The sequence below is a fragment of the Syngnathus acus genome, chromosome 22 (genome assembly GCF_901709675.1).
Source record: "Syngnathus acus chromosome 22, fSynAcu1.2, whole genome shotgun sequence".
Taxonomy (NCBI): domain Eukaryota; kingdom Metazoa; phylum Chordata; class Actinopteri; order Syngnathiformes; family Syngnathidae; genus Syngnathus; species Syngnathus acus.
In genome coordinates this window covers 9592617-9618469 of record NC_051106.1, presented here as the reverse complement: position 1 = coordinate 9618469, position 25853 = coordinate 9592617, and the positions used below count along the sequence as shown (strand labels likewise).

Below are 25853 nucleotides of genomic sequence, written 5' to 3'. Positions count from 1 at the left end.
TCCGAGAGATCATCTTCACATAGACGATCTCTGGCAAAACTCCTCGCGACTTTTGGTTGCTATGCAACCAAGTAAAACACACAAGAGCATCCTGCCAAGTGTGGCTAGCAAGCTCTGCAGCCAGCATACAAAAGCGGAAAGTAAACAATTAGAAAGAAAATGGTAAAACAGACGATTCAGATATATGCTCGTATAAAACCCACCAAGAAAAATGCGGCGGTAAGTTGACACGTATCATAACTTTGCACATGAAACTTGCTTTTAACGTGCGTGCAAACGCAAGTATGAATTTAAAACTTCACTATGTTTGTAGCGTGTGTAAAAAAAAAAAAGGTCTCAAGTGTGCAAAGATCTTGTCGTCTTTATGTGCAGAAGTTGATCTTTTTTTCCCCTTTTGCAAGCTGTTGTGCAAGATTTATAGTAAAAACAAGGCAGTGCAGCAAAGCTGTTGGATAATTAGTGGAGAGCATGAAAATGCAAGCAGTTTGCACAACCTGCTCACACAAACAGCAGTAAGCAGTCATTTGTATTTAGCTGTTATTAGATCATTTCAGCTTCTATTGGATTGACAAAGTCACCATAGAGAGAAAGAAAAGTCCTCCTAAATGCAGTTTGTCTGAGCAACTGATGGCAGGAATAATCAAATGACACAGATGGGTTTTTGTGGCCATTTAGCTTGCACGGACAATATTGAGCACAATGAAATGACCACAGCCACATCATTGCGGCTTTTTGACATTCTGCACATGTCTATGAGAAAGAACAAAACATGCATGTCAGTGAAAACAATCTAATCATTAACGTTGTATCCTTTTCCCTGCCTAAACCCCTATGGGTTTATAATTCCATTAGTGTGTAAAAAAAAACCCATATGCCAGCACATATGTTGAAGATCAAAACCAAAGAGTGGGATTGTTCAACTTGACCCAGCTGACCTCACTTTAAATGCCATCTACTGCCTGAATCCAGTCTGTTGGTTTAATGTTCAACAGTTTTTCTTGTATGCTCCTAGGCATGATTTTGGCCTGAGTAAGCGAGTTTCTACACTGCGCTCACTACACAACAATGAAAGTTGTTTCATTTCTATAGCTTTCCACATAGTGTGTCTTAAATTTCAGCTTTTCTTTTTTGGGCCAGACAATGACCTCACCACAAGAATCTAAATTTGCAGTGCAATAAACAGATAGTTGCATTTTAGGGTGGACTTCATGGCACTTTCACCAGATTGACAATTTATTATGATATGCGTCACTCATATCAATAGATTAGATCATATTTCAATAGAATTTGTCTTTATTAGGGTTGTGGCCAGCTGGAGCCTGCGTCAATTGACGTGCAAAGCCCCAGGGTTCATCCTGGTTTGTTTGTCTGCCAATTGCAGGGCACATAACAATCCCGCTCACAAATGGATTATTTAGATTATTCAATTAACCAAGCATGCATGTTTGGAGCTGAATGATTTATTGTTTGTGGGATCGAAATCGCAATCTCATACAATGCGTTTCCATGATTGCCAAAGCTGTGTTTTTTCTAAGACTAGAATAGAATGAAAACAAACAAAAAATCACCAATCAGAAGCAGCATACTTTACATGTCAAATGTTTTATTAAAAAAAAAAAAAAAAAAGATGTGTTTTCTTGGAAGTTGATTAACTCAGCTCCTTCAGGTGTACTCTGTCAACAATGAGCAGCCGCCAAGTGGCGCTCTGGAATTAGTGGTGCCCAAGGACATGGCCGATGGCTTTGTTAACAACAAGCGAGAGTGCTTCGACTTCAGGTACGTGCCTTTTAGAAATATATTTCTGGCTGACTAACCTTAATCAATGCAATGATTTATCTACTTAATCTCTTGAATATTGATATGGGTGATATGAAATCAGCTTTTTAGTGTCAGCATTTTCTGTGCCTTCAAAAAAAGTATGTCAGTGTCATTATCTGCACTGTGGAGTTTTTTTTTTTCCTCCTATGTTGTATATCATGGCGCAATCTTGTCCCAATACTTCTGGATCTCTCTCTAGAAATGACTAACTTCAAGACAATGAAACATCAATCATGGGTGTGCTGGAGCCTTGGTGTGCTGAGTAAATCGCAGACAGCAAGACAGTGCCAAAATAAAGAGTTGAAAAGTTAAAATTGTTGTTTCCCAGGTTGCATATAAAAAATAATCCGTTTAGCAGCTCTGTCATTGCTGAAGCAGAACATCTGGTGGTGAAGGCTGCAGCCTTATATACCCTCTGGTCTGGGCAGGGCAGGGCTCACGCCACGCTTCCAAGCCCTAAATTCACAGTTAGGGACTCAGACAGTAGTGGACACGGCGAGTCTTTGCAAACCGCAAACTCCTATAATAGCTTGCGGAGGTTCCCTTATGCCCTTGTATAAATACGATTTCCACATTTAACAGCGCTCCTGGGCGAATTCCACTCGCATCCCGCTCATCTTATTTTGTGGCCTGAAACAAGATTTCAGACTTCTTTAGAAAACATAATGACTTCTTAATCCATTTGGGAAAATAAAATACGAAACTCTGGATGCACATGTTTGTGGGTGTTGTTGGTATTAATGGAGTAATTAAAAAAAATAAAATTGCAAACAATGTGTCATAGTTTCTTCTGTTGTCCAGGTTCCAAAAAGTGTTTGATCAAGCAAGCAAACAAGAGGAGATTTTTGAACACATCGCAAAACCAGTAGCAGACAGGTAAAGTGATGAAGCCATTTTCATTTGGAATATTACCTAATTGACAAAAATTCAAGATCCTGCAGCTATCAGAGCTCATCCAAGATGAAGTCCAGTCACGTTAACTTGACTGCTAACAGGAAATCAGCCCAATGCAAGTGTTTTAAGATGCAAATGAGGGGTGCCTGATTTTTGGTGTACTTGACATACTTAAACCGCTAAGTGGACTCAGTTGGCAGGCAGGATGGAAAGTTCCGCCATTGTGAGTGTCAGAACTTTTACAAGCCAACAGCGTAGAGGGACACTCTCAAGATCAACTCTTTACAATGTGAGTTTTGAAATGTGTAAAAAAAAAAACCAACAACCTCATTTGTTGTGTATTTTTAGTGGTATAATATGTGTATTTTCTGCAAATTTGTCATTGCTCTCCAGCCCTCACAATTCCCAAAGCAATTCTTCAGCCTTTTTAGGGATTATTGTGAAGTAGAAAAGTGGTTCAAGTTAAAGACTATCCCATTCTAGGTGGCGCGGAGGTCAGATGCCAGATGGTAACTGTGGGTACGCTTTGCTTTCCAGAGTGTTCTGAAGTTTATTATTGCCTCTGCTAATATTAAAGGAAATCCCACCAAGTTGCTTGGAGTAGCAGCAGTTAAATGTTTCACTCCCTAACAACCTTTCCGCCCAAACGTCACTTTGGTCCAGCGGTTAGTCAGTGCTTGCCAAATTTGCAACTTGCTCTCCAGTTGGGAAAACAGCCAGCAGAGGGAGTTTACGTGGAATTTCCTGTGTTGTCATGTAAAAAGGTGATTCCTCCTCCTCCTCCTTCACAAACATTCATTTAGCCTCAACATCCCTTCATCTGCGTAGACTCCATTGACCAGTATGACGGTGCAGAAGTGTCTTATATTCTTTGCAAATGGGCCTCAGCATCATTTTCAAGTCATCAACTTTAACAATCAGATTTTTGCAAAAATAAATAGTTCCATGTTTCCGCCCTTACCATGACTCAATCCGTGACCCTCGGGTTGTCCTTAAGGATGGGTGTGTGGTATTACCCAAACTGGTCATTTCAAGCCCGACACTAGTTCCAAAAAGCAACCATCATTAATAGTTTTATGAGAGGAAGAGCCAGTGTAGCTTTGGCAGCTACCTTCTACCCGAAAATGAGTTCAGCATTTTCTCTCTAGAGTGGAGCCAATGTCTAGGAAAGCCGGGGAATAAGCAGTGGTAAAAGCTCCAGTGTTATACTGTATTATATATCTACACATTTTGTAATGTGGATGCCACTCACATGCTGCTTTCAATTTTTCATTTCCCTCAATTGCACCGAAATACTATTGGTTTCCATTGGCCCTATTCAGAGCCAAACCAAAATGTACCAGTTGGGTGGGTTTTCTTTCACTCACACTTGAAGACATTTTTCCTTCACCGTCGCCGTAACGTCTCTCCACTCAAGTACATCCATCTTTTCTTGGGGATTTATATTGTCACATTTCATTTATTTTGATTTTGCTCTTCAGGTGCAGTCGTTTGGCCGTCAGTGTTGAATACCTCGTTTGTGTTGCCAATTCAAAAAGCCACCTGACCTATTTCTTTCTCACTGTTTTGTCGCTGCAGTGTATTGTCCGGCTACAATGGCACCATCTTTGCCTACGGTCAAACGGGCAGTGGGAAGACATTCACCATCACAGGAGGAGCAGAGCGCTACAGTGATCGTGGCATTATTCCCCGCACGCTTTCATACCTGTATGAGTGTTTCACTCAGGTAGGGAGATCAGCGCTTCCGTTTTGAATCCCTCAACTGTGACTGTTTCTGTCTTTCCTTTCACACCATCGTGTTCCACCTTTATGTTCAGATCTCAACAAAGTTGGACAAAAGTATAGGGCAGAGCTCAGTGTAGATCAGTTACAAGACATTTTTAAATGACTTTCAGTGTGAAAGGGAGAGCATGATTCATTTCAAAAGATGCCAGATCCAAGATGTAGCCGAGGTCAAAGGTCAGGTCGGTACCTTTTTATTTTTTTCAGCGCCCTTGAAAATGATTTCAGCATTAGATGACACTCCAGTGTCCAATGCAGAAATGTCAATGACACTTGAATCAGCTTTAAATATTTACTTTCCAACCCGCAGGACAGCAGTACCATGTATAGTACGCACGTATCGTACCTGGAGATTTACAATGAAATGGGTTATGACCTCCTGGATTCCAGACATGAAGCATCTCGACTGGAGGACCTACCGTCAGTACGCTTTTCACATATCTTTTTGATTACAGACATAAAGTTAGACTTAAATCTTGTGCCAAAGTAAGTTTTAGATAACTTGGTGTTACAGTTTTTAATCAATGTGAAAATTAGAACTATAAATCGAACAATGGTCATGAACAGAGCAATTTTGCTCTTTCCTTTATTTTTAATGCTTACTATAGTTGAATTATTTAATGGATGCCAAAAAGCAATTTGTCCTTTTTTTTGTTTGTATCTGATTTTAGCTACTCCCACACACAGGCTTAACTGGATTCAACTGTCCAGTCTGACAATCACCCAGCAAAACTAGTGGTTAGGTTAGCAGGTCTATTTTAACAGTGAAAAGACAAATCACCAATCATTCCATCATCATTTGAAACGTGTGGGTGGAACTGGGCCTTATTCCTCCACCGCTATTTCGCTGGCTGGAATTGATTTAGTGTGGTAAATTTGGAGACTACAGGATTTGCCAGGCCAATACGGACTGCCAACAGGACGATTCAATAGCAATTAATGCGGTCAAATTGGTGATGTGTTTTGCACTGAAGGGGAGAATGTGAAGAAATGTTATGGTTGTTTTTTTTCAGAGCTTATTGCCACTCGCCATAGTCTAGACCAGGGAATTATCATGATTAATTGTTTGAGCCATGTCTTTCTTCTGTTCTTCTCTTTTTTATTTTAGCCAATCACTTTGGTGTTTGTCCTGGTGGCATTTCCTTTTGAGGCAATTTCTCAATTTTGCAGATGATTCTGCTGAAGGTTTAGATAGCCACAAATCATAGTCTTCCGGAAATAGACAGTGCCCGACCTTAACCATGCTGTGGCTGCACTTGCTGATTCAAGGAGAAGCTGTGGCACTGTTGATCCGCCTTTCTCGTCCACTTCCTGTGTCTCGTGGACTCTTCTTGTCCTTCTCTGCGGCATTCCGCTATCACCAGACAGACAAAATAATTCACTGTATCAGTGACTTTACATTCAACAATGGATGCCTACGTTACTTACGTGCATCGTCTTAGTTTGCACTTGTCTCTCATGCTCTGCGCCTTATTTCAATCATTGTTTTCTTACAACACAATCATTTTTCTATTCCCAGAAAAGTCATGATCATGGAAGATACTGAGCAGAACATCCATCTCAGGAACCTGTCATTGCAGCAGTCTGCAAATGAAGAGGAGGCTCTCAATCTGTTGTTCTTGGGCGACACCAATCGAATGATTGCAGAAGTAAGAGGGGGTGTGGCCGTTCCCGGACATTTTTTTTCTCATCGAAAAATCGAAATCTGCAAGGGCCACTTTTAATTTTCTTTGACCTAAACACAATAAAATCAATCGGCCAAGCAGTCATATCGTTTATGCTGTTGCATAATGTATTGTTTACGCTGCTCTGTCAAGGCTAAGATGATAAAAAAAATTTTAGACCTTGGGGTGGGCCGTGGCCCTGCAACCCTCTTGAATAGATCAGCCCCTCAACTGAACAGCAGCTGAATCAACATCTTCACATTCAGAACAAAAACAAGAGCGATTTGTAGTAAGATGACCATTGGTGAGCACAATAACACGGTATGTTCACAAATAGGACACTAAGCAGAAAGTGGAGCAAAACATTTGACTTCGATTCACCTCGAGCGCTGGGATTTCGGCAATGAAAACCAAAAGTGTGTTTTGACGTGAAGTGTGTTGATCAAGCAGCTTGATGTTTGTTATTGGCGAGCCCCCGGCAGCCAGCCACCCACCCACTCAGAACCTTTTGTGAACTCACCCTCACTAGGACCTATTGACAAGAAGCTTTCACTGTTCGCCTGAAGTGAACAAACAGCATCCACATTGTGGATTTGTTGCTGCCAAATTTATCCCGGGAGTCTTTTGCTCCCTATACAAGGCAGTTCCAACAAATGTGCACAAAAGATCTTCTTTCAATTCTTGCCATATGGACACACACTCAGCAAAGTATGAGCTCATTCATTTATGACAATCCCCACTACTGTTTTATTGGAAATAAAATTCCGCTTCACTACTTCTCACCTTTCTTTTGACCTAATCAGAAAATATTTCCCCTCATCTGTTTTTTTTCCTTAATGTCTCATGTCACACACGACGTCTGTCTTTCGAACTTCCTGTCCTTATGTCACCTTTATGAGGACTGGAGTGCAATGAAGTCGATCCCGGTTTGAGCTGTTGCAGCAATAGATTGCTGGCTTGTCCTAACACAGTTTGTGGTCAACATGAACATTGCCATCTTTGCAGGTATGGCCAGTAAGTCATTGGACCCAATTAGACAAACTGTGGCATGCATAAAGAGAGTCCAGAGTCAGAGGACAATTTCATAATGAATGAATTTATTCAAACAGCACGGTATTTTAAATGAAGCACATATCAAAGACATTGCTGCCTGGCTCCATCTTTTTTTCATGAAGCACCATGCAAGTGTTTCACATCTTGTTTTTGTTGCTACAGCTTGTTTGCGCAGAATGAATCACGTTCTATTTTTAATCTCTTCCGTGTCACAACCCACTGTAACTTCTGCTAGACTGGTGAGCATCTGAAAATCCACCTCAGCTTTTGCAAAGCTACCACCATCTGTTTACTGCTCATTGTTTCCACATGCTGCAATGTACGTAGGTTTTAATCAGTGGAAGCAAGAAAAAGAAGGATGAAAAGAAACCCATTCGTTGTTTGAATGAAACACAGATGGAAACTAAATGTTACATTTTTTTTTGTTTGTTTCCAGGCCTAATACTGTTGTTGATTCATAACATGATGTCGTTTGTACTAACTGCCCTTTCTTTTCCGATCTTTAGACCCCCATGAACCAGGCCTCTACACGGTCCCACTGTATTTTTACCGTGCACTTGTGTCGGCGCGAGCCAGGCTCTGCCACTCTCCGGCGCTCCAAGCTCCACCTGGTCGACCTGGCCGGGTCGGATCGCGCCAGCAAGACCGGCCTAAATGGCCAGTTGCTCACGGAGGCCAAATACATCAACCTCTCCCTCCATTACTTAGAACAGGTAGTTTCCTAATAAAGCCAATCAACCAAATTATGAGCCGCTACCATCCTTCATTTAGTTTCAGAGTCTGCGTCTTTTCCACTTTGCTTTTCTTCAGGTTATCATTGCCTTGTCAGAGAGGAATCGCTGCCATATTCCATACAGGAACTCGATGCTGACCTCGGTGCTGAGGGATAGCCTCGGAGGCAACTGCAAGACCACTATGATTGCTACTCTGGCAATTGACCAAAGGAACCTATACGTAAGACACTACCAAAGTCACGTTTTTGATACGTATCTGTCCAGATTGTGAACAAAATATCCTATTTGACGTTCGTTAATCTTTCCAATTTATCTTACAAAAACCGCAGGAGTCGATCTCGACGTGTCGCTTTGCCCAGCGCGTGGCTATCATCAAGAATGAGGCAATGTTGAATGAAGAACTTGATCCTGCCTTGGTGAGACAGCTGCATACTCTTCAATACCTCACGAGTCATAAATACTATAACTCAGACACCATTACACCACATCTGCCTTTCACTCGGCTCCCAAGCCCTAATTTGATCAGCAAATGAGTCGCTGTTACTGTTTTAGCTTCAAAATGGAACTAAGCGTAACCTACCATGTGTTTAAATGTCCTCTTTAGCAATCCAAAACCACTTTTTTCCAATGTCAGTGAGTTGCTCTAAAATAATCCCATTTTTTTGCTCTTCATCACATCAACGCCTGCTCCTCCTGCTATATTTCAGCTATTTGCAGATTACATTTGCATTCTCTCCATGTCTGGTTTACATGCCTTCGATTCTCTCGTGACATTATTTAGCCCAGCACTTCATGTCTTGAGAAAGCATCCAGCTGAGGAGTATTAAGTTTATATTGTTTCTAGACACAACTTCTCATCAATAGAGATACATATCTGATAGATATAGGAAATTAATCTCAAACCCTGACTAAGATTCTCAATGGAATTGATGGATCAATGGCAATTTTTTTACAGTGTTCTTCAATTGTGTTTCAGTGTTGGGTTCATCTCACATGGTAAAATATACAGTAAAAAATATTCCAGACAAGTATGGTTTCCTCAAGAGCGCTAAGGGTTGTCCCAACCCTAAATTTAAAAACGTCAATTCCGTCTAGTTTCTTCCTAAAGCCGTGACCTCAATGTTGAAATTATGGCCTCCAAAGACTCAAAGCCATACTTAGACTATCTTGAGTTAAACCGTGTCGTGATAAAAGTGCTGAAAGGTTCAAAATCATTCATTTTAAGACGTAATGACTCACCTAAAGCCCCTCCTGCAATTTCCAACACCATATCATCGATGAGAAAATGCATCTATGATTAGCGCATGGCTTTAAATGCTACACAGTGTTGGCGAGAAATGTATGAACGTCTATTGCGTAACATTTTTGGTTGTATTTTATTGTATTGTGCCCCCCTGCATTGGTCGAAAATATCCAAATCCTGTCATTTTGTTGTCAAAAGCTGGTGTTTGGATGTTGTGGGAAAACATGCCTCTGTTTCCTTCATAAAGCCGGGCCCCCTAATTGCAGCATGTTTGTGTGTGGCAACCTACGTAATAGTTGAACTTAAGATGGAACCTGTAGTTAGGCAGGAGTGCTTACACTTTACTATGTGTGTGTGCGCATAATTGTTTGCAAAAACAATTTGGGTCTATTTAAGTCATGACTATTTTTGCTGCTTGTTAAATTTATTGACGTTGTAAGTTTTTGACATGTCGTTTCCTCAAAATAAGCGCATGAATTAATTTCAGCATCATAAATTCTGCATATAGCAACGCTGCACTAACCTGGCTATGCTGACATCATCAGTCACGCATTCTTAGTTCTTTTTCCGAGGATTTGAAATTCCGCCATGGAGTTGTGGTACCAGTGTGGGCTCTGCCCGCTGAAATAGACTATGCTGATTGTGCTGTCCGACCACTGGTGGTCAGTTGTTGAGGATGCAGCTGGGAGTCTTACATCAGACCGCAGGGTCCAAATAAAGGGACGCGCTGCAGCTTCGGACCGCAATGTCAGCTATGATATTTAAAAAATGAAATAGGTTACAGATGAATATTCTTTTATGCATTTAAAGAGTTGTTTTATAAACTAAACTTTCACATATTATGGGAACAAAGCAAAGAAAAAGGAGAATTTGGCAATTCATCCCTTGGGAGCTAATGTGCAACAGAAGGTTTACTTACAGTATGTTTGGCCTCTTTCATTTTCTTGTCGCCGTATCCAGTTGTCTGGAATCACTTAAATGTTCCTAAAAATGCATTAGCCTTCTAAACCACAAGATTGTCTCATCACTTGGCAACGGTGACATGACCTGGATTTTCTGTGTGAACTGGAGTTTTGTGTCATATATCAAAAAGTGCATCACGTCTGCCTCGTTTTACATGTTGCATACACGCGTGTTAACCTCTTATTTTTGTGGAAATTCCAGTTGATTGCACGCCTGAAGCAGGAAGTTCAGTGTCTGAAGGAGGAGCTGACCATGCTGACGGGAGAAGAGAGAGATGACCAGCTAACTGTCGAGGAGATGAACAAGTGTGTGTTGTTGCTTATTTGTAAATCTGAACTGTCCATGGAGTCACTCTAATTCTAGTCCATATAAAAAATATATATAATAGCCACTCAGCACTAATGATATATGTTTATGTTTTTTTTTTATGGCCTGTAATACTTGTGCACATTTCTGCATGTTTGCGTGAAAACCAAGGACTTGTTCAGATAGATTGGAAAGTCGCCTCCTAGTCTTTCCGGGTGCTGCTTGGGAAACTTGAGAAACCAATGTTTGGATTATCATCCAGAGATAGTTTATCAACTGACTGGCCCTGTGTAGCTGGAGCGCGGATTTAAATAAATAGTAGTCTTTAAACGGACCCAACTTTAAAGACTAGAAACACTTTTTAAATATAAATTTGCACTTTTGAGCTGGTGCTGAATGTGATTGATTGTACAACTTGAAAGTGCAGTGGTTTCACATTTCTTGTCTGTGTGATTTAGGTTGGAAGAGTCAGTCAAGGCCTTTGTAGATGATCCTGATCCGGGCGTGACAATGACTTTGGGACCAGACATGAGAAAAATCCATCACTGCTTTCGTCTGCTTAAGGTAATAGATTAACAATATGGAACAATGCCCATTTTTATCCAGATGTGTAAGAATTCCTACCAAAAATATGGGAAATGATTTTTCTGTGTTTTATAACACTCCTACATATCTATATCAGAAATACACTACAAATGGCACTTTTTCAATTGCACCTTAGCTTTTCCTATCCCAACAGTCCAAAAATGTCATTGCAATATCTCGCTGTCATTAAAAGGGAAGAATATTTACAGTTTTGGTATTTTAACAAGAAACGTTAAGTTGACACACATAAATTGTCTTTGCGGGCCGCATAAAATGATGTGATGGGCCAGATCTGAACCCCGCGCCTTGAGTTTGACACCTGTGAACTGTCAGTCATCATCATCATAAAGACAGAGCTGAATTGCAGAACCCTAATGTTTCTCCTCCTTTGCATAAGGTCTCATAAATGTGTTTTCTTTTTTTGTTATTGGTGGGGTCAGACAATGATTCTTGGCAATAGAAGTGGAAAGTGCAGTAACCATGATATACAGGAGACAGCAGCAGCAGCAGCCATACCAGAGGAAAAAGATATTCACGAGCACCAGACTACAGAGGACGTTAACAAACTAAAGGAATTGCTGCAGCAGCGTGATCATGAAATCAGTATCCTTTTAGAATATTTGTACTGTCCTTCTTTTAAAATATTCATCCCACAATGCAAGTGGTTCTCATTGACAAGGATAAAAAGAGCTTCCAAAGTTATGATGTGGTCCAGTAATATTGGAGCAACGGCATGAGCTCTATTTCCTGTGACGTCTGCATGACAAATGACAAGAAAGATGGAGCAGAGAGATTGAATGAACAGCAGAAGCTGTGTATGTGTGTGTGTGACCACAATATTTGTACTGAATGGCTTTTGAGGATCCAATGTGGAGCCCCACAAAGAAATATTTTTACCCTGTGCTTCAAGTTTATGGTCGTGCTTAGCATAAATGAAGATATCAGATGCCAGACATCTTCGTGATGGAAAAAAGGGACACCAATCAGAATACACCATGGGTGTAACAAATTTGTAGTGTGTTCAAAACTTGGCAACTTCAAAATGAATGCATAGTCAGTCAGTTTAATGAAAGACTGTAATGGATGCTGTTGTTCCAACTAATCCCTTTTATTGGCTCACAGCAATCTAAAGGTTGTGCCATTGCGGTGTTATTGAACATCCCAAATGTTCTGCTGACCATCACAGTTTTGTGGTGTTGTCTGTCCACAGCTAGACATCTGCTTATGTCATGAACATGAGCGTGCATGAGGAACATACAAATGTGTTATTTGGGAATGTGCTTCACTCATCAAAAGTACAAATGTGAGTACTATGGGGTAAGAAGGGATTCAAGTATCTCAAACCCGGGAAGCCGCAGTACCTGTATAGGGGAGCCAAATAAAGCGTGTGGCAATTCTCTTGTTCCAGACTTCTCGGGTAGCCAGCCAATGTCTATGTCATACTCACGCAAGTGCACCCGGCCGGCCGGCCGGCCAGCCAGCCGGCCAGCCGGCCTCACAAGCATTTTGACACTTGGACTCCAGTAGACAAACACATACAATCTCATCAGGAGAGAAGATTTTGTGGAATCTTGGCAAAGTCCCCGCAGCCTCTCTGGCTCCCCTTCTCTTCACTGATTCTTCCCAGACCATGACATCTCCCCGAGTCTGTAATGTCTGACAGGGAGCACATGTCAGCAATCTGCCATTATTAAAAGCCTACTATTGTGCGTGCCGTGAGGAAGCTAATGTGCTTTACTTTGTTGTCATTTTTGGCTCACCTCATGGAAATTTCTCTCTATAAGTAACTCGTATTCATCAGTCTTGCTTTCAAGCGTATCTGCTGGCCTTCAGGTACATCTAAAGTATGATTCACATGAACTATGAATATTTCGTCTCGGTCTCCACAAACAAAAGACATGTTTGTTCCTTAATTCAGTGCCTATAGGTGTCCTGGTCAAGATTTTGAAGAAGGAAAAAAAAAGGGCCAACGATGCCACAATGCAGCTCGCAAGGATTTCCGATGTACAGAACACGGCCAAGACTGATGCCAAGCCGGGGAACGATGACCCCGCCTCAACTGGGCCTGTACAGTACACGACAAGAGGTACTTAAAGTTACTTTCTTTTTCCAGTTGTCTGTATTTCAAGACGAAGGACCGTCGTGAACATTTTGCACGTTTGTCCTTTCTTTTCATCTTTTGTCATGTCATCAGTTAGCAGGATTGTTCAAAAGTTGAATGGGTGTTTTCAATCAATCAAAATAGTTGTGGGTCAGTCTGGTCCAAGTTTTATTGTGGAGTAAATATGCTTCAACGGTTGTCCTTATCCTGGCAAAAGTAATCAAACATCATGAAAACATCATCACCTCACGTTCTCAGCACTTCATTGTGACTTCTCGCTGCTGTTTAGTAGTGAGAATGAGACACATGGATCCCGCTAACAAAGGAGTTTGAGAATTGGGTAAATGTTTTGCAGATGTTGTCTCCTGTACAGCTGACATCTAGTTTTTCTTGCTGGACGAGACAGAGAATTTGCGATGGATTAGATGCAGACAAAGCAGCCAGGTGATTTCCTTCCTATGGAATGTGGAAGCCCAAGATGATCTTTAGCGTGCCGGTTTAGATTTTCTTACAAGCATCAAAAATCCTTGACAACCTGGCTTCCCTCTTTTAGTCCATCCATCCATCTATTCATCCATCCACTCATCCTTTCGTCAAATACAAACACAAATATTTGGAGGGGAAGATGGAACAGATTATTGGCATTTCCATTCATTTTACTATCCGAAGATGATTTGAAACACAAATATTTTTTAGTTGACTGCATGGTCACGGAAGAAATTAATCTCGCATCTCGTGGCAAAATACCAGAATTTCCACTTTGAATTTTATACTCTGCTAAATATAGCTCCAGGACTTCTATGATCATATGTAGCATCTTAAATGTACAAGATAAATATGTTGAATTATTCTTTTCAGTAATCGTATACGTAAATATTTTGAATAGAAATTTGCTACACAGTCATCCCATTATCTGTCAGATTGTTCCCAGATGTGTATTTGTGTTCTGAAAGTAAAACGTCATCGCACTGCCACATCCTTTCTGGAGCTTTCGATCCTAATCTAAATAGGAAAAAAAAAAAAAACATACCACTAGCATGCTGACGTGATGAAGACTGCAGAACAAGTAATTCCCAGTTTCTTGTGGCCGAGTCAGCGTACTTTTAACCTTACGTTGAATGCAACAGGAATGCAGATGTTAGTGAGAGTCAGGCCATTGAAGCATTGAGACGCGCTACTTAGCTGGGGCAGCTGCATTTATTTGAATTTTCCTGCCTGGTTTTGTCTAAGTAGATGATGATGAACCAGAGCCTTCATAACTAGTTCAGTCATAGCCACCGGGCAGTGGATTTTGAGCCAGCAACTCATCAAATTGAGGCTGTGCTGCTGTCTGCCTTAACCACACTTCCTCTCATTTTTGTATATCTCTGCCCAGTGTGGTAAAAAAGGCCAGTGGAGGGCTAATTGTTAACAGTGTCTCTGAAAGAGGAGCCTATTAGAAAAATAAACACACATTTGAATCCAGTCCAGACAGATGAAGGGGTGCAAATCAATCAGTCTGGTAAATGGAAGATTATGAACAATGCTCAATTTGCAGTAGTCTTTTTCAATGCTACCATGAGCACAATTTTACCTGGTCTGACTGGTCTTTGTCTTTTTTTTTTGCTGCATTGCACTGAACATAAAAATGAAGCATGTGCTGCTCTTCAACTACTAAATCATGCACAGCGCTCGGCTCTATCTCGGCCGCAATGAGGTTTTATGCGTAATGTCCATGCCAAATCTTTCATTTAAAGCAAATACTTTAATAACATTAAAAGGCAGTCATTTGATATAAGGCCTTTTTTTTTTTTTTTTGTATATTTTGTTTACGACGCATGTAGGCTACTCCAATGATCATGTTCCGGACTAAATCAGAAAACGTCTCCATCCAGTCATGGTCCACTTGCATAAATAGACCTACTCCACATGAGACGCGCATGACTGACATTAAAGTCCATGTAAATGATCCAGTTGCTCCATAATCAAATCAGAGGACTCGGGTCACTCCTGTCAGTCTCTGGCACACAATGCATTGAAAAGAGTCTTTTGCACTCCAAGCATAATAAGTGACCCTGTGAACAAATTTTGCATCAAGTTAGTTTTGGCGAAGGCCACTCAATAAAATCTGAAGTACAGGCTTTGAATAATATTTTTGTACTCGTATCTTTTCATATTTAGCGATAAACTCCATCGTGAAAAATGTGTTAAATAGTAGGTGGGAAAACGGACCTTGGGACCTTGACAATGAAACAAAGTGTGCCTCATACAAACACAGGGAAAATTGCGGACGGTCATTCATGTGCCAAAACGGACATTCATCACCTGCCTGAAAAAAAGTGATTTTGAGACTTAGCCACTAATTACGCACATTGTTTTTGGGCCAGTTAGGTCATTGGATGATTCTGTTTCTGCGTCTGCATTCAAAAGCCTCTATTGTGATAGCGATCTTAACAGATGTCTCCGTTGAAAAAACGTAAACGTAATGATGACCTTTGCGTGGAAAGCATCGCTGCTATAATTTGCTCCGCTCTTTCCACTGCACATCCTTCTATGTCAGCTCCCAAACTTTGCCAACACATAAAACATGGTCCATAGGGAGTTGATTTTTCTTTTTGATGACCACACTGGAAGAGATCTGCACTTACTACTCAATGTTGATGTTGTCAGAAGTACAGTTCCAATGTGTTCTCTGCACGTTGCAGTCTAAACTCCTATGTGAGTTTCCTTTCAGGTTGATTTATTTTCGTCTCTCGCAAATACAGACGAATGTTTTTTTTCAGTGTACTTAAGATTGTTTTTTGAGCTAATGAAATTACAAGGTGTTCCTGTAATAATTCAGAGCGGTGATGACTTGTTTTAGGCTTATTAGGACTGACAGGAGACTTGAGACGTCAAGACTTACATCTTACTATAAACTCTGCTAGTGTGTAATGAGATGCTGATGCGTCTAGCAGACAGACCTTCTCCACGCAGCACGCCATCTTTGAATTAGGTTGAGGCTTTCGTGGCAGTCTACCTGTCAGAAGATTTCAAAAGAAGCAAATGTCATGTCATGTACTGAGGCAAATGCATCATTATACTTCACATCATGAAAAAAAGGAAATCTGTCATCCTAACACATTCCTCTGCGACAGTCTCACTCCTCGGGGGGGCATGGAAAAGAATTAGTGAAGTTATCCATGTGATCTCATTATCCCGCAAATGATGTTAGTAGAACATAAAAGATGTCATATTGAAAATACGCCCGGAATGTTGCGCCTTAAGTCGAATGAATTGCATTTCCCTTATGAAGCCCAACTGTTGAGGTTGGCTGGGGCAACACATGCTTGCGAGATCCCTGCTGCTTTCAATCAGGACTTTCCGAAAATAACGACCGAATTCCCCACTGTCCTTATCCCACATGAGTAACTGTCCTCCGTGTCTGCTTTGTTGCAAAATTCTCCTCAATGATGCATGGGATTCATCAAAATTCATATGAAAGCAAACTGCCAATGATGTCATTGCATCATTTGCATTATTACTGCATTTTTTAAATCATTTAGTCTGCCCCTCACTGAATATTTGATGCCAAATCAAGGAAAAAATATGTTGCTATATAACAATGATTATAGTTTTTTTTTTCTTGAACCTAGCCTACAGAAGTGTTTGACTTTCTTCCACCTCCTTTTGTATTCATGATTTTTCGTATCTTGCCAATTAGATTTCATATTCACAACGTTCTTTCCATGACGAGCATAAACCCGTGTAAGCGGATGTTTACAACTTCAATAAAAATGCTTGTTAAAGCGTATTATGAGCAACTACCGCTGGGAGGTTCCGTCCTTTCTTTGCATGTGGTATATTGTGGTGCGGGGAGTTTCTTTCCTATACTGCTGATGTGTTCCAAATGAATGTTTGCCGTATACAGTTTTTGTGTCTCTGTTTACTGGAAGACACCAAGTCCTTCCTTTATTGTTGTTACAAGTGGGAGGTCGACAACGCTGCACATCTGGCAGCCAGACACCCATTGGGTATACCTGTGGAAGTGAATCGACTCAGATGCTGCTGAGACGTCGTATCGGTTGACTAATTGATTTCAGAAGTATAGAAAGCTAACAGCTGAAGAATTTGTGTTTTATTAGCAGGACCGCAGCTCTCCATTGGAAAGCAGGAGGCCTTTGAGAGCTTTGTCGCTGACCATGAGGACCATCACGTCATTGAAGACAACAAGAGTCTGCTCAAACAAAGGTAGGGTCATAGATTTAATATGATCATTAATAAATAGAAAATTGAAGACTGGTTGTTCAAGCAGTTTAAGCTTGCTGAGATCGTGTATGCTCATGAAATTGAATGATTAGAAAATAGTTAACGCCCTTATTATTTAAAACAGGTCAGCAGAAGCCAAAAAACTTGGGGAGCAACTTCATGAGGCCAAACAAAAAATCAGTAAGTGTTTTTTTAAGAAATGACAAAAATAAAAACAGATGCGATCTGCTGTGCATTAACAATTGAAATATTATAAGCTGCAGTATCCTCTTGGAAAAAAAAACAGTCGCATGTAGAGCAGTAAATACAGCAAGCCACTTTTATTATTTATTGGTGCGTCTCCCAAAAACTGCGGCATGTCCAGCCGCCAGACATCCCACTAAAATGGAAAACATACAATTGGCATGTCACTGGTGTAGGCCTTCATACGGTTCACATTTACACATTTGCCAAGTTTGAGCATACACACAATGCTGTGAAAAAATATTTGCTTTCCTCTCAGATGTTTACGTTTTTTTTTCCCCCCTTAACAAATGTATCTGCATTTGAAGGTGTAAACGTTGATTTTAGAAAAAAAGGCAACAGACGACTGGGTTTCTGTTCAATATTACTGCATTATTAGACACATGGAGCTGCATTCCTTTTGGATGAGGAGTGTTTTTAGTGGACGGTGGTTGCCTCTTCTGGCTGGAAAGTGGTGCTGTAATATTAAGCTCCGCGGACTTGCCTGCCATCTTGGAAGCTCCTCTTGGAAAATAAATGCAATATTTGTCTCTCGGTTGACGTCGAGTGTAGAAGGAGCACAATATAGATAGAAGCTTTTTTACTGCTTTGTCTGTTGGATGCTTTCAGCATTGGGCTCCAAATCAAAGCAAGGAACAGCAGCCTCTGCAGACTTTTGTCCAAACATTTCCTTGGTTTACAGGATTATTCTTGGCCACTGTGTCCGCTTGTGGAATAGAGACTCGGCAAAGGAGCATATGCTCTGAGGCCTTCGGTCCAAAAAAGTGCACAGACATATATTTATTTTGAACCATCGTTGGTGCACATATTGAACAGTATGCATGGCAGCAGGATATGGACAGGAACTCTTCATTTCTGCAGCAGACGTGAAGGATAATATTTATGCATCACATTCCTATGTCCAGCATATGCTATTTTGTATTTCATTCTCCTTTGCTTTAAGGGTAGAAATATGGGAAGCATATATGTTCTTTGTATCTACTTTCCATTAGATCCAACATGACCACTGCTCATGGAGCCATTATCACCTGCTTACACATCAGTCCAATGAAAGCACAGATTGTGTGCCCAATGCTGTGGAAATAGCAATTCATTCCTTTTAAACACTTGACATGACATTTGATGGTTTAAATATCTGGGTTGAGGATTTGAAATTACAACCTATAACAGGCTATTGATTTGTTTTTTTGTTTTTTTAAATGCACTTAGATCAACACACACAGAAACTGGATAACATTTATCATATTTAACGAGCAGCTGACAAATCATTAATGTGGCTTATAACTGGAAATTGTTGTTTTACATCCACAACATGACTTCTGAGGAAATAGCATGGGGCTTTGGGGACGCATCTACAATGGAGGGAATGAATCTTTGATTTCTGATATGTCACAAATTGTCGTGTCTTGGTTGTCCTCGCATCTCTTAGCATCATTTCATTTCCTGATTTATGAACCGACTTTCAGTTGACTGACTGTAACTTTGAGTTTTTAAATCCCACCATAGCCTAACTGGATCCTTTTACTTTCCACAATGTATGAGCTGGAGTTAATCATTTGCATAGCCGCCGATGTAGTCAGAGCGGTTAATTGTTAATTTGTCAGTGTTTGGAAAAGTTTTTCCCCCATGACATAAATGGAAAAAAAATAGGGACAATTTATAATCATAAAACCTCTATTAACTGTACAGACAACATTTTATAATTATTATTGGAACTGGAAAAGTCCCGGATGTGTTTTTGCACACATCTCAATGTTAACTTTTACAACTGTAATAAGAAGTTAACCACTGCTGGTACCATTAAAGGTGTAACATGTGACTCATAGAAAGAAAAGGAAAAAGGTGGGATGCCCGAAAGAACGATTTTGGCCAGCACGTGGTTTCCATCGGTGAATCCTGCTGGATAGTTTAAAGGTACCCCCGATCAAACTCACAGCCCCAACAACTTGCACTTCAACTGGCTGCGGGATCGCTTAACAGAGTCATACAAATGCACAGTCTACATGACCGAGACTTGGGGGATTGTAATAGAAACTCACCGCAGAAGATCCTGCCATCCAATACCTTAAAAAGCTTTCACTCCTACACATAATTGCCTGGGTAATTTACTTGTCTTGCTATCTGATATACTGTCCATTTCATTTCATCTGAAGCTGAAATTGCTTCCTTTCTGCTTGATATTGTTTATACCCCGGTGTTGCTAATCATGATTGAGTTCAGTCGGTTAACATTTACTCAACAGTTGTGGCTCCGAGACGTCACTCGCGTATGAAATTGAATCTTTTCATTCGAGGAATTCAAGCTTTTAATTATTGGCACAGAGTATGACGAAGAGATGACTTGGCCATATGTGTTAGTCCCACAAGTGAGGCAATTATCTAAATAGCCTTTTGGATGACGCTTGCCCTCTCTCTCACATTCTCCCTTTGTCGTCAAAACGACAGATATGCAGATGATGAAGAAGAATATTTTTTCCCGCGTCACTTTCAGAAGCTCTTTGGTTCCTCTCATTTCATGGGAATTTGGGCATTGATCCTATCAGCGGTGAATGTTTTCACGTTTGAGACAGTTCATTCAAAGCAGCGGTGAGTCTTGGCTCAGTCGTGAATTCACTTCTCATTGCTTCCATACATAAATCGGAAGGCTAATGCTCCTGTGGTCGCGTGTGGTGTAGCGCTATTGTAAGCATGTCCATACATCATTTTTTCCAATGAGATTTTTTTTTGTCTTCTGGATATCTTCCTTCTTGTTTATTTTGACACTCTACATGGAAACACACCCATATTTCTTAATGACAGCTTGAACTGATGGCACCTTTGGTCAGTGTCTTGGTGGCTTCGGCATCTGGAAGAAGAGCGTTACAAAAAAGCAGACATAACCCTGGGCTCACCTCTCAAAATAATTGAGTCTTGCATAAAAGCACATCCTAAGCAGCCTGGTAATCATCATCATGTAGCCTACTGTAGGTGCGCACGCACGCAGCTTGTCTCTGGACAGGCATGGTCGACATCTATAAACCAGACCTGCAAATTGTGGTCAAGCGAATGGACAAAACCGCAGCAGTCTCTGGTGCTGCGTCTGGAGAATCATTTTGATGGAATGGCAACAGCAAGTAGGAAAAGCAATCTGCTACCTTTTCCTGCTGTGGATTAGCATGACAGAACAATAAATGTGTATTTTGTCGTGTGTGATTAAAAATGAGACAAACGATTTCATGTCGTTTAGGATTCTATAGATTCCAAATGAAAAATGACATTTTCGTCCATCTCACTTTGTCAGATGAATTCAAGAAGCAGTTGGAAGTGCGTCGAAGACAGAGAGCCGCTTACGGTATGTTGGTTGCGCATCCCCCAAAAGAATGTTGAGCATATCTTCACATGCATCAGATCTTCAATGCTGAACTTTTTATTCTGCACTAGGTGTGATTGGAAATCACAAAGACGTTGGTGTGGAGGTGGATCCAGTAGAGGAAAACCTGCGGGAACACATTGAGCAAGAAAAAAAGATGTGAGCTTCATTCAACTTAACTCCATTAGTGGAGCTAATGCAACATATGTTGTACTACTCCTATCTTCCATCAGTTACAAGAGCACAGCTTGCCACTTGAAAGCATTGAGAACAGAGATCGAACACCTGCAACTGTTGTTGGAGAGGGCCAAGGTCAAACTCCACAAGGACTTCCAGAAGTGGTGGAACGAGGAAGCTTCCAATGTGCAGGTGACTGAGCTCATCGCTCTTCTCTACCCATCTGGAAAGACCACGTAAACTCTGGCAAGGGACACGTAATGGTTAAATCTCAAAACTACTCCAGAGGGCCTTAAATGTGTTTTTTTAAAAACATCAATCGTGACCTCTAAGGACATTTAAGTGCATGTAAGTTGATATGCACATGTCCCTGACTTTGGAGGCCTTTATTGCACCAGTGTGACCCTTACAACCACTGTTCAACATCATACAAGAAGGGTCCTTGGTTATTTATCATTTTTCACAGAAAAGTATTCCAGAATGATTATGCGTTCACTGTAGGATTTATGTTGAATAACTATGAAAAGATAATGCTTTTATTCATTAGGCTGTCTGTTTCTGATATCAGGCTTGAAAGTCGTCAAATTGTAATTGTAAGAATTCACAGTGAATAATAGAGATTCAAAAACACCTTGTTTTTGGATGTGCCTTTGAAATAGTCATCAGAGCCAGTGACATTTTCGCTCATAAATTCTCTCCGTGACATGTGACATGATCTACAGGAGTCGAAAGACGAAGCCAGAGGTCACACAAAAATCCCGCATGGAGCCTCACCCTCATCCTCACCTGGCACTCCAGACTTTGAGTGAGTTTCTTTCGTTCATCCCTTAAGTCCATGTTTATGATCTTCTATAGCAGCTTTTCCCGTACGAAGGCGGCGTCCCAGGTCAGTTTTTATTTGTCGTGCAGAAAATACTATAAGCTGTCATATGGTATTTTTATTCTGGGTTCCACTATCAAAAGTGACTTTCAATTGCCTTTGATGCATTTTACACCTTGCCTCCAATGACCCTCCATGAGCTGTCACTTTCTCATGTTTGGTTTGTGTCCCGATGATCCCCGGAGATAAGTTGGATGGATGAATGGAACATTTTTAAATTTAAAAACACAGTGGTCACAAAAATCACTAACAAAAGTATAGTAAAAAGTGAGAGCAGAATTTGCCAAGCGGCATGATGACAAGCCACAAAGCTTTTACACATTTTTGCACATCAATCGTGGCCTCTAAGGGCACTTAAAATTTCCTATTGACAGATGAGAAAACTGGGACATTTTGGCAAGGCACATCAACTCACACAAAAATGAAGCATACCAAGAAAAGAACAATACCCCTACTGTGAAACATGGAAAAGGTTGTGTTATGTTCTGGGACGACTTTGCTGCATCTGGCACGAGATGTACAGGGCACAATGAAATCTCAAGACCATCAAGGTCTCCTAGGAAGAAATGTGCGTTGATTTAAATTCGATTGAACATCTGTGAAAAGAGCAGAAACAGACCGTGAGGAGAAAGAACTCTTCAAACCTGACACAAGCTGTTGAGAAGTGACAGTTACAAAAATCTTGATTGCCTCAAAAGGTTGTGCGATAAACATTGAGGGTGCCAACGAGCCTGTGGTTTTTTTTGTGTGTTTTTTTTAAATACCACCGTTGAAAAGCATCTATTATTGGTTAAGTTTAATATTTTATTCATTTATTTTGCTTATTTTATATCTGTGGGGGTGATTAGCAGAGGGGGGTACCAACAATTTTGCCCATGTGTGTATGTTTGCAGTCACGCAAAGCATCTTTTCAAGCGCTGCATATTTTCAACATGGGATATTAATTGGCTTTTGATGAAAAAAAAAAAAAACGGGGGAGGCTGATACTGACAACAATGCTTTGTTGTAATAATTAGCATGCTTCCAGTCTATAATAACAACCATATTTGTCGCTCTCATTTTTTTAATTCTCCTTTCCAAATCATTCAGTTACTAGTATTCAATATTTCATGTTTGTTTTAATATATAACAGTGCTATTTAGTTCAGTATCCAGCTAGTATTTACATGTTGGAAGTGTCAAACCATCTTGTCATCACTAATTTGTCTTTTGAATGCAATTTTCAAATGTCTTTCCATTTTAGAACCCTCCTTCCCAAGCCAGCATGGTCCAATACGCTGCAAGAGGAACCAGCGGCTGACTTCAGTTCTTCACCAGAGTGGAAGTAAACCATTCCTTCTTAAATTCTTGCAAAATATTTCTAAAATCATATTTCAGTTCTATGTTTCCTTTTATGAGTACAGGTGACACCCTTTAAATCCGTCACCCGAAAACCACAGAGACAGACAAACATTCACACAGCAGTAATCAATCCCACTCTATAGATTCAACAAAGGAAAGGTCAGAAGGTCAAAATCATCTGATTCCATTTTGATGGTGCATTTAAAGCGTCACAGCAGTGATAACATTGCTTCACAAGGCAAGCTCAAGGATGCGTTCATTATACAGACCCATTTAAAGTGGCAATCAGGAGAAAATACGGCTGCAGAGCCACTTTGCATCCAAAGCTATGTTTAATCTGACATTTATTCACGCAACCATAGTAACTAACACCCAGGGGGAAAACAATGGATAGTGTAACATGCCACAAATGTTTGAGGTAAGCGCTCTTTTAGCCTCTAAAGCAATATTACATTTCCTCCAAGATTTGTTTTCTATAGAAATTCCATCACATATAATATTTCTAACTTTTGGAAAAAGAACAACCCGTAACCATAATGAGGATCAGCGGGAAAGAAAATGGATGGATGATGGATGGATGGAGGGAGGCAAGAAGCAAATCGAGCGAAAGGCTTTTAAAATCTTGCCCCTTAATATAATCATACGCATTTGGAAAGTTATAGCTTACTGAATGTATGCCGCAATGTTTTTATTGAATAAAAGATATTTATGGCTGCACAGTGCAGCACAGAGTTATCAGTCATACATGATACATACTTGATCTTGAAGACTAATTCATAAAAAAAATACAGATATTGTTAAGCCACATTAAGCTTTGCGTTTGCGTTCCAGGGCCCTTTCCAAGTCTTCTCTCTCCCCATCTTCTATCCCCCGGACTGGAGACAAGCAAACTGATGCAGACATCCTGGCCTTCATCAGAGCCCGGCAAAACCTCCTCAACAGGGCAGGTCGTACACAAACACACTGAGGTCGTATTGATTCCCAACCACATTGATGTGCCTGCTACGAGGAAATTATCAACCAAACGTTTTAATATTAATTAACAATCAATACTGCCCTCTAGAGGAAGCAGGAATGAGTCTTTTCCCGAGCCTGTTGTCCGTCCGGACTGTTCCGGCACATATCTCCTCTCTGATGTAGAAGCCTGATTAAAGACCACAAATGAGCTGAATATTTTTTTCTTTTTTTTTTCTGCCAGTGCCGCATTATGGGTCTAAAAATCATACTCTTTGTGCATCTTCCTGTTATCTTTTGCGTCATTTTAGTAAATCCTTCAACTTGACCGATTGAGCATGAAAATAGTTTTTTTATTGTCGTGATTTTTCCAGCAGACGTCCTTCCACTGTCTATTTATTTGGGGTGACAAAAGGCTCATTTGCATGCTTGTGGTCATGGTGATTGTGCTTTGACAGCAACTTCATTTCTGGGGTTATTTTATCACTATGGTATTGGTTTTTATCCATCAGAAGCAAATTAGATGAAGGATTTGGTTTCCAAATGGGTTGAACAACAATTTCCCTAAAAAGAGGTACGATATGTGACTTATGTTTTCCAGGCTCTCTTCAGAACTGACCTCAAGTGGTTTGGGAGGAAACCCCATGAGACCTCAAATTGTCATAAAGGAATATAGGAACGCATCACTACACTCATCTTGCGCGTGTCACTACCAGCACACTTAATGAACAGCGGCAGAATATAAATAAAAGCCCTCGTCATCCATTTGATATGAGCAAATGTTGTTTTAAGATATGAGAGGGGAGACAACAAGAGGAAACCAGCTGACTTGAGTACGTCATGACTTGTAACATCTTGAGTGTCAATATGTGGCTGTAAATATAAGTAGCTGCCAAAAGAAGCAAAGTATTAAAGTATTTTTTTTTTATCCTTGCCAAGTTAAAACTCTTGTTAGGTCTTTTATGATTGTGAATCTTGTATAAATAATCATCATAACCAATGTGACAGGGTGTTTAACAAACTGTAAACAGTTGGACTGCCTCCTTCATAATAGTCGGCATAAAAGTTCTCTGAGCCGACTGACAGGTATGAACAAGACCCGGTTGTGCTATTTATCCTTTGACTTGACTCCATGAATGCAAAGTCCATCCCACAGATTCATCCCATCCGGTTGCCTGAAAGCTCCTGACTGATTCATTGCCTCCCTCTGTCAGCATCTGCGGCTCATCAAAATCAAGGCAAGACCGCCCCCTCACCCCCAAACAGAGAACAACCAAGTGGGAGCACTTTGTTTGGATGCCTTTGCATTGATTTGTTTGACAGATGAAGCAGCTGCACAATTTGCATCAGGGTGTCAGAGTTGCCTCCAAGAAAGACCGAGTCTTCTTCAAGTCATGACGTGTGTTTTTTCAACTAAAGACTCGCATTTATTCATAGCTGATTTGTTTGATGCATTTTAAAGAAATCCATCTTGAAGCATCTTTCAACTCATCCTTTTATGGCTTGCGGTTGAGTACCGCTCAGTCCAAAATATCAACCCT

At 40.6% G+C, this 25853-nt stretch overlaps 1 protein-coding gene across 5 annotated transcripts; it reads left to right on the top strand.

Moving 5' to 3' along the window:
• Nucleotides 1-87: 87 nt before the first annotated feature.
• Nucleotides 88-25844, top strand: kif6 (kinesin family member 6). Of its 5 annotated transcripts, XR_005096265.1 has the most exons (24): nt 88-219; nt 1667-1776; nt 2620-2694; nt 4291-4438; nt 4805-4914; nt 6014-6143; nt 7718-7924; nt 8022-8165; nt 8275-8361; nt 10353-10456; nt 10916-11021; nt 11483-11645; nt 12970-13128; nt 17247-17352; nt 17495-17550; nt 20893-20943; nt 21033-21120; nt 21195-21330; nt 21861-21943; nt 23261-23341; nt 24190-24305; nt 24914-25145; nt 25321-25398; nt 25469-25844. XR_005096265.1 is itself a non-coding variant. In XM_037241598.1 (22 exons), exons 1-22 carry the CDS (start codon nt 160-162, stop codon nt 24928-24930), a joined length of 2334 nt encoding a protein of 777 aa, XP_037097493.1. In that variant the 5' UTR covers nt 88-159; the 3' UTR covers nt 24931-25844. The 5 variants fall into 5 exon arrangements, 2 of the variants coding, with proteins under 2 accessions (XP_037097493.1, XP_037097492.1); XR_005096264.1 differs by having other exon boundaries at nt 25321-25844; XR_005096263.1 differs by having other exon boundaries at nt 24914-25398.
• Nucleotides 25845-25853: the final 9 nt, after the last annotated feature.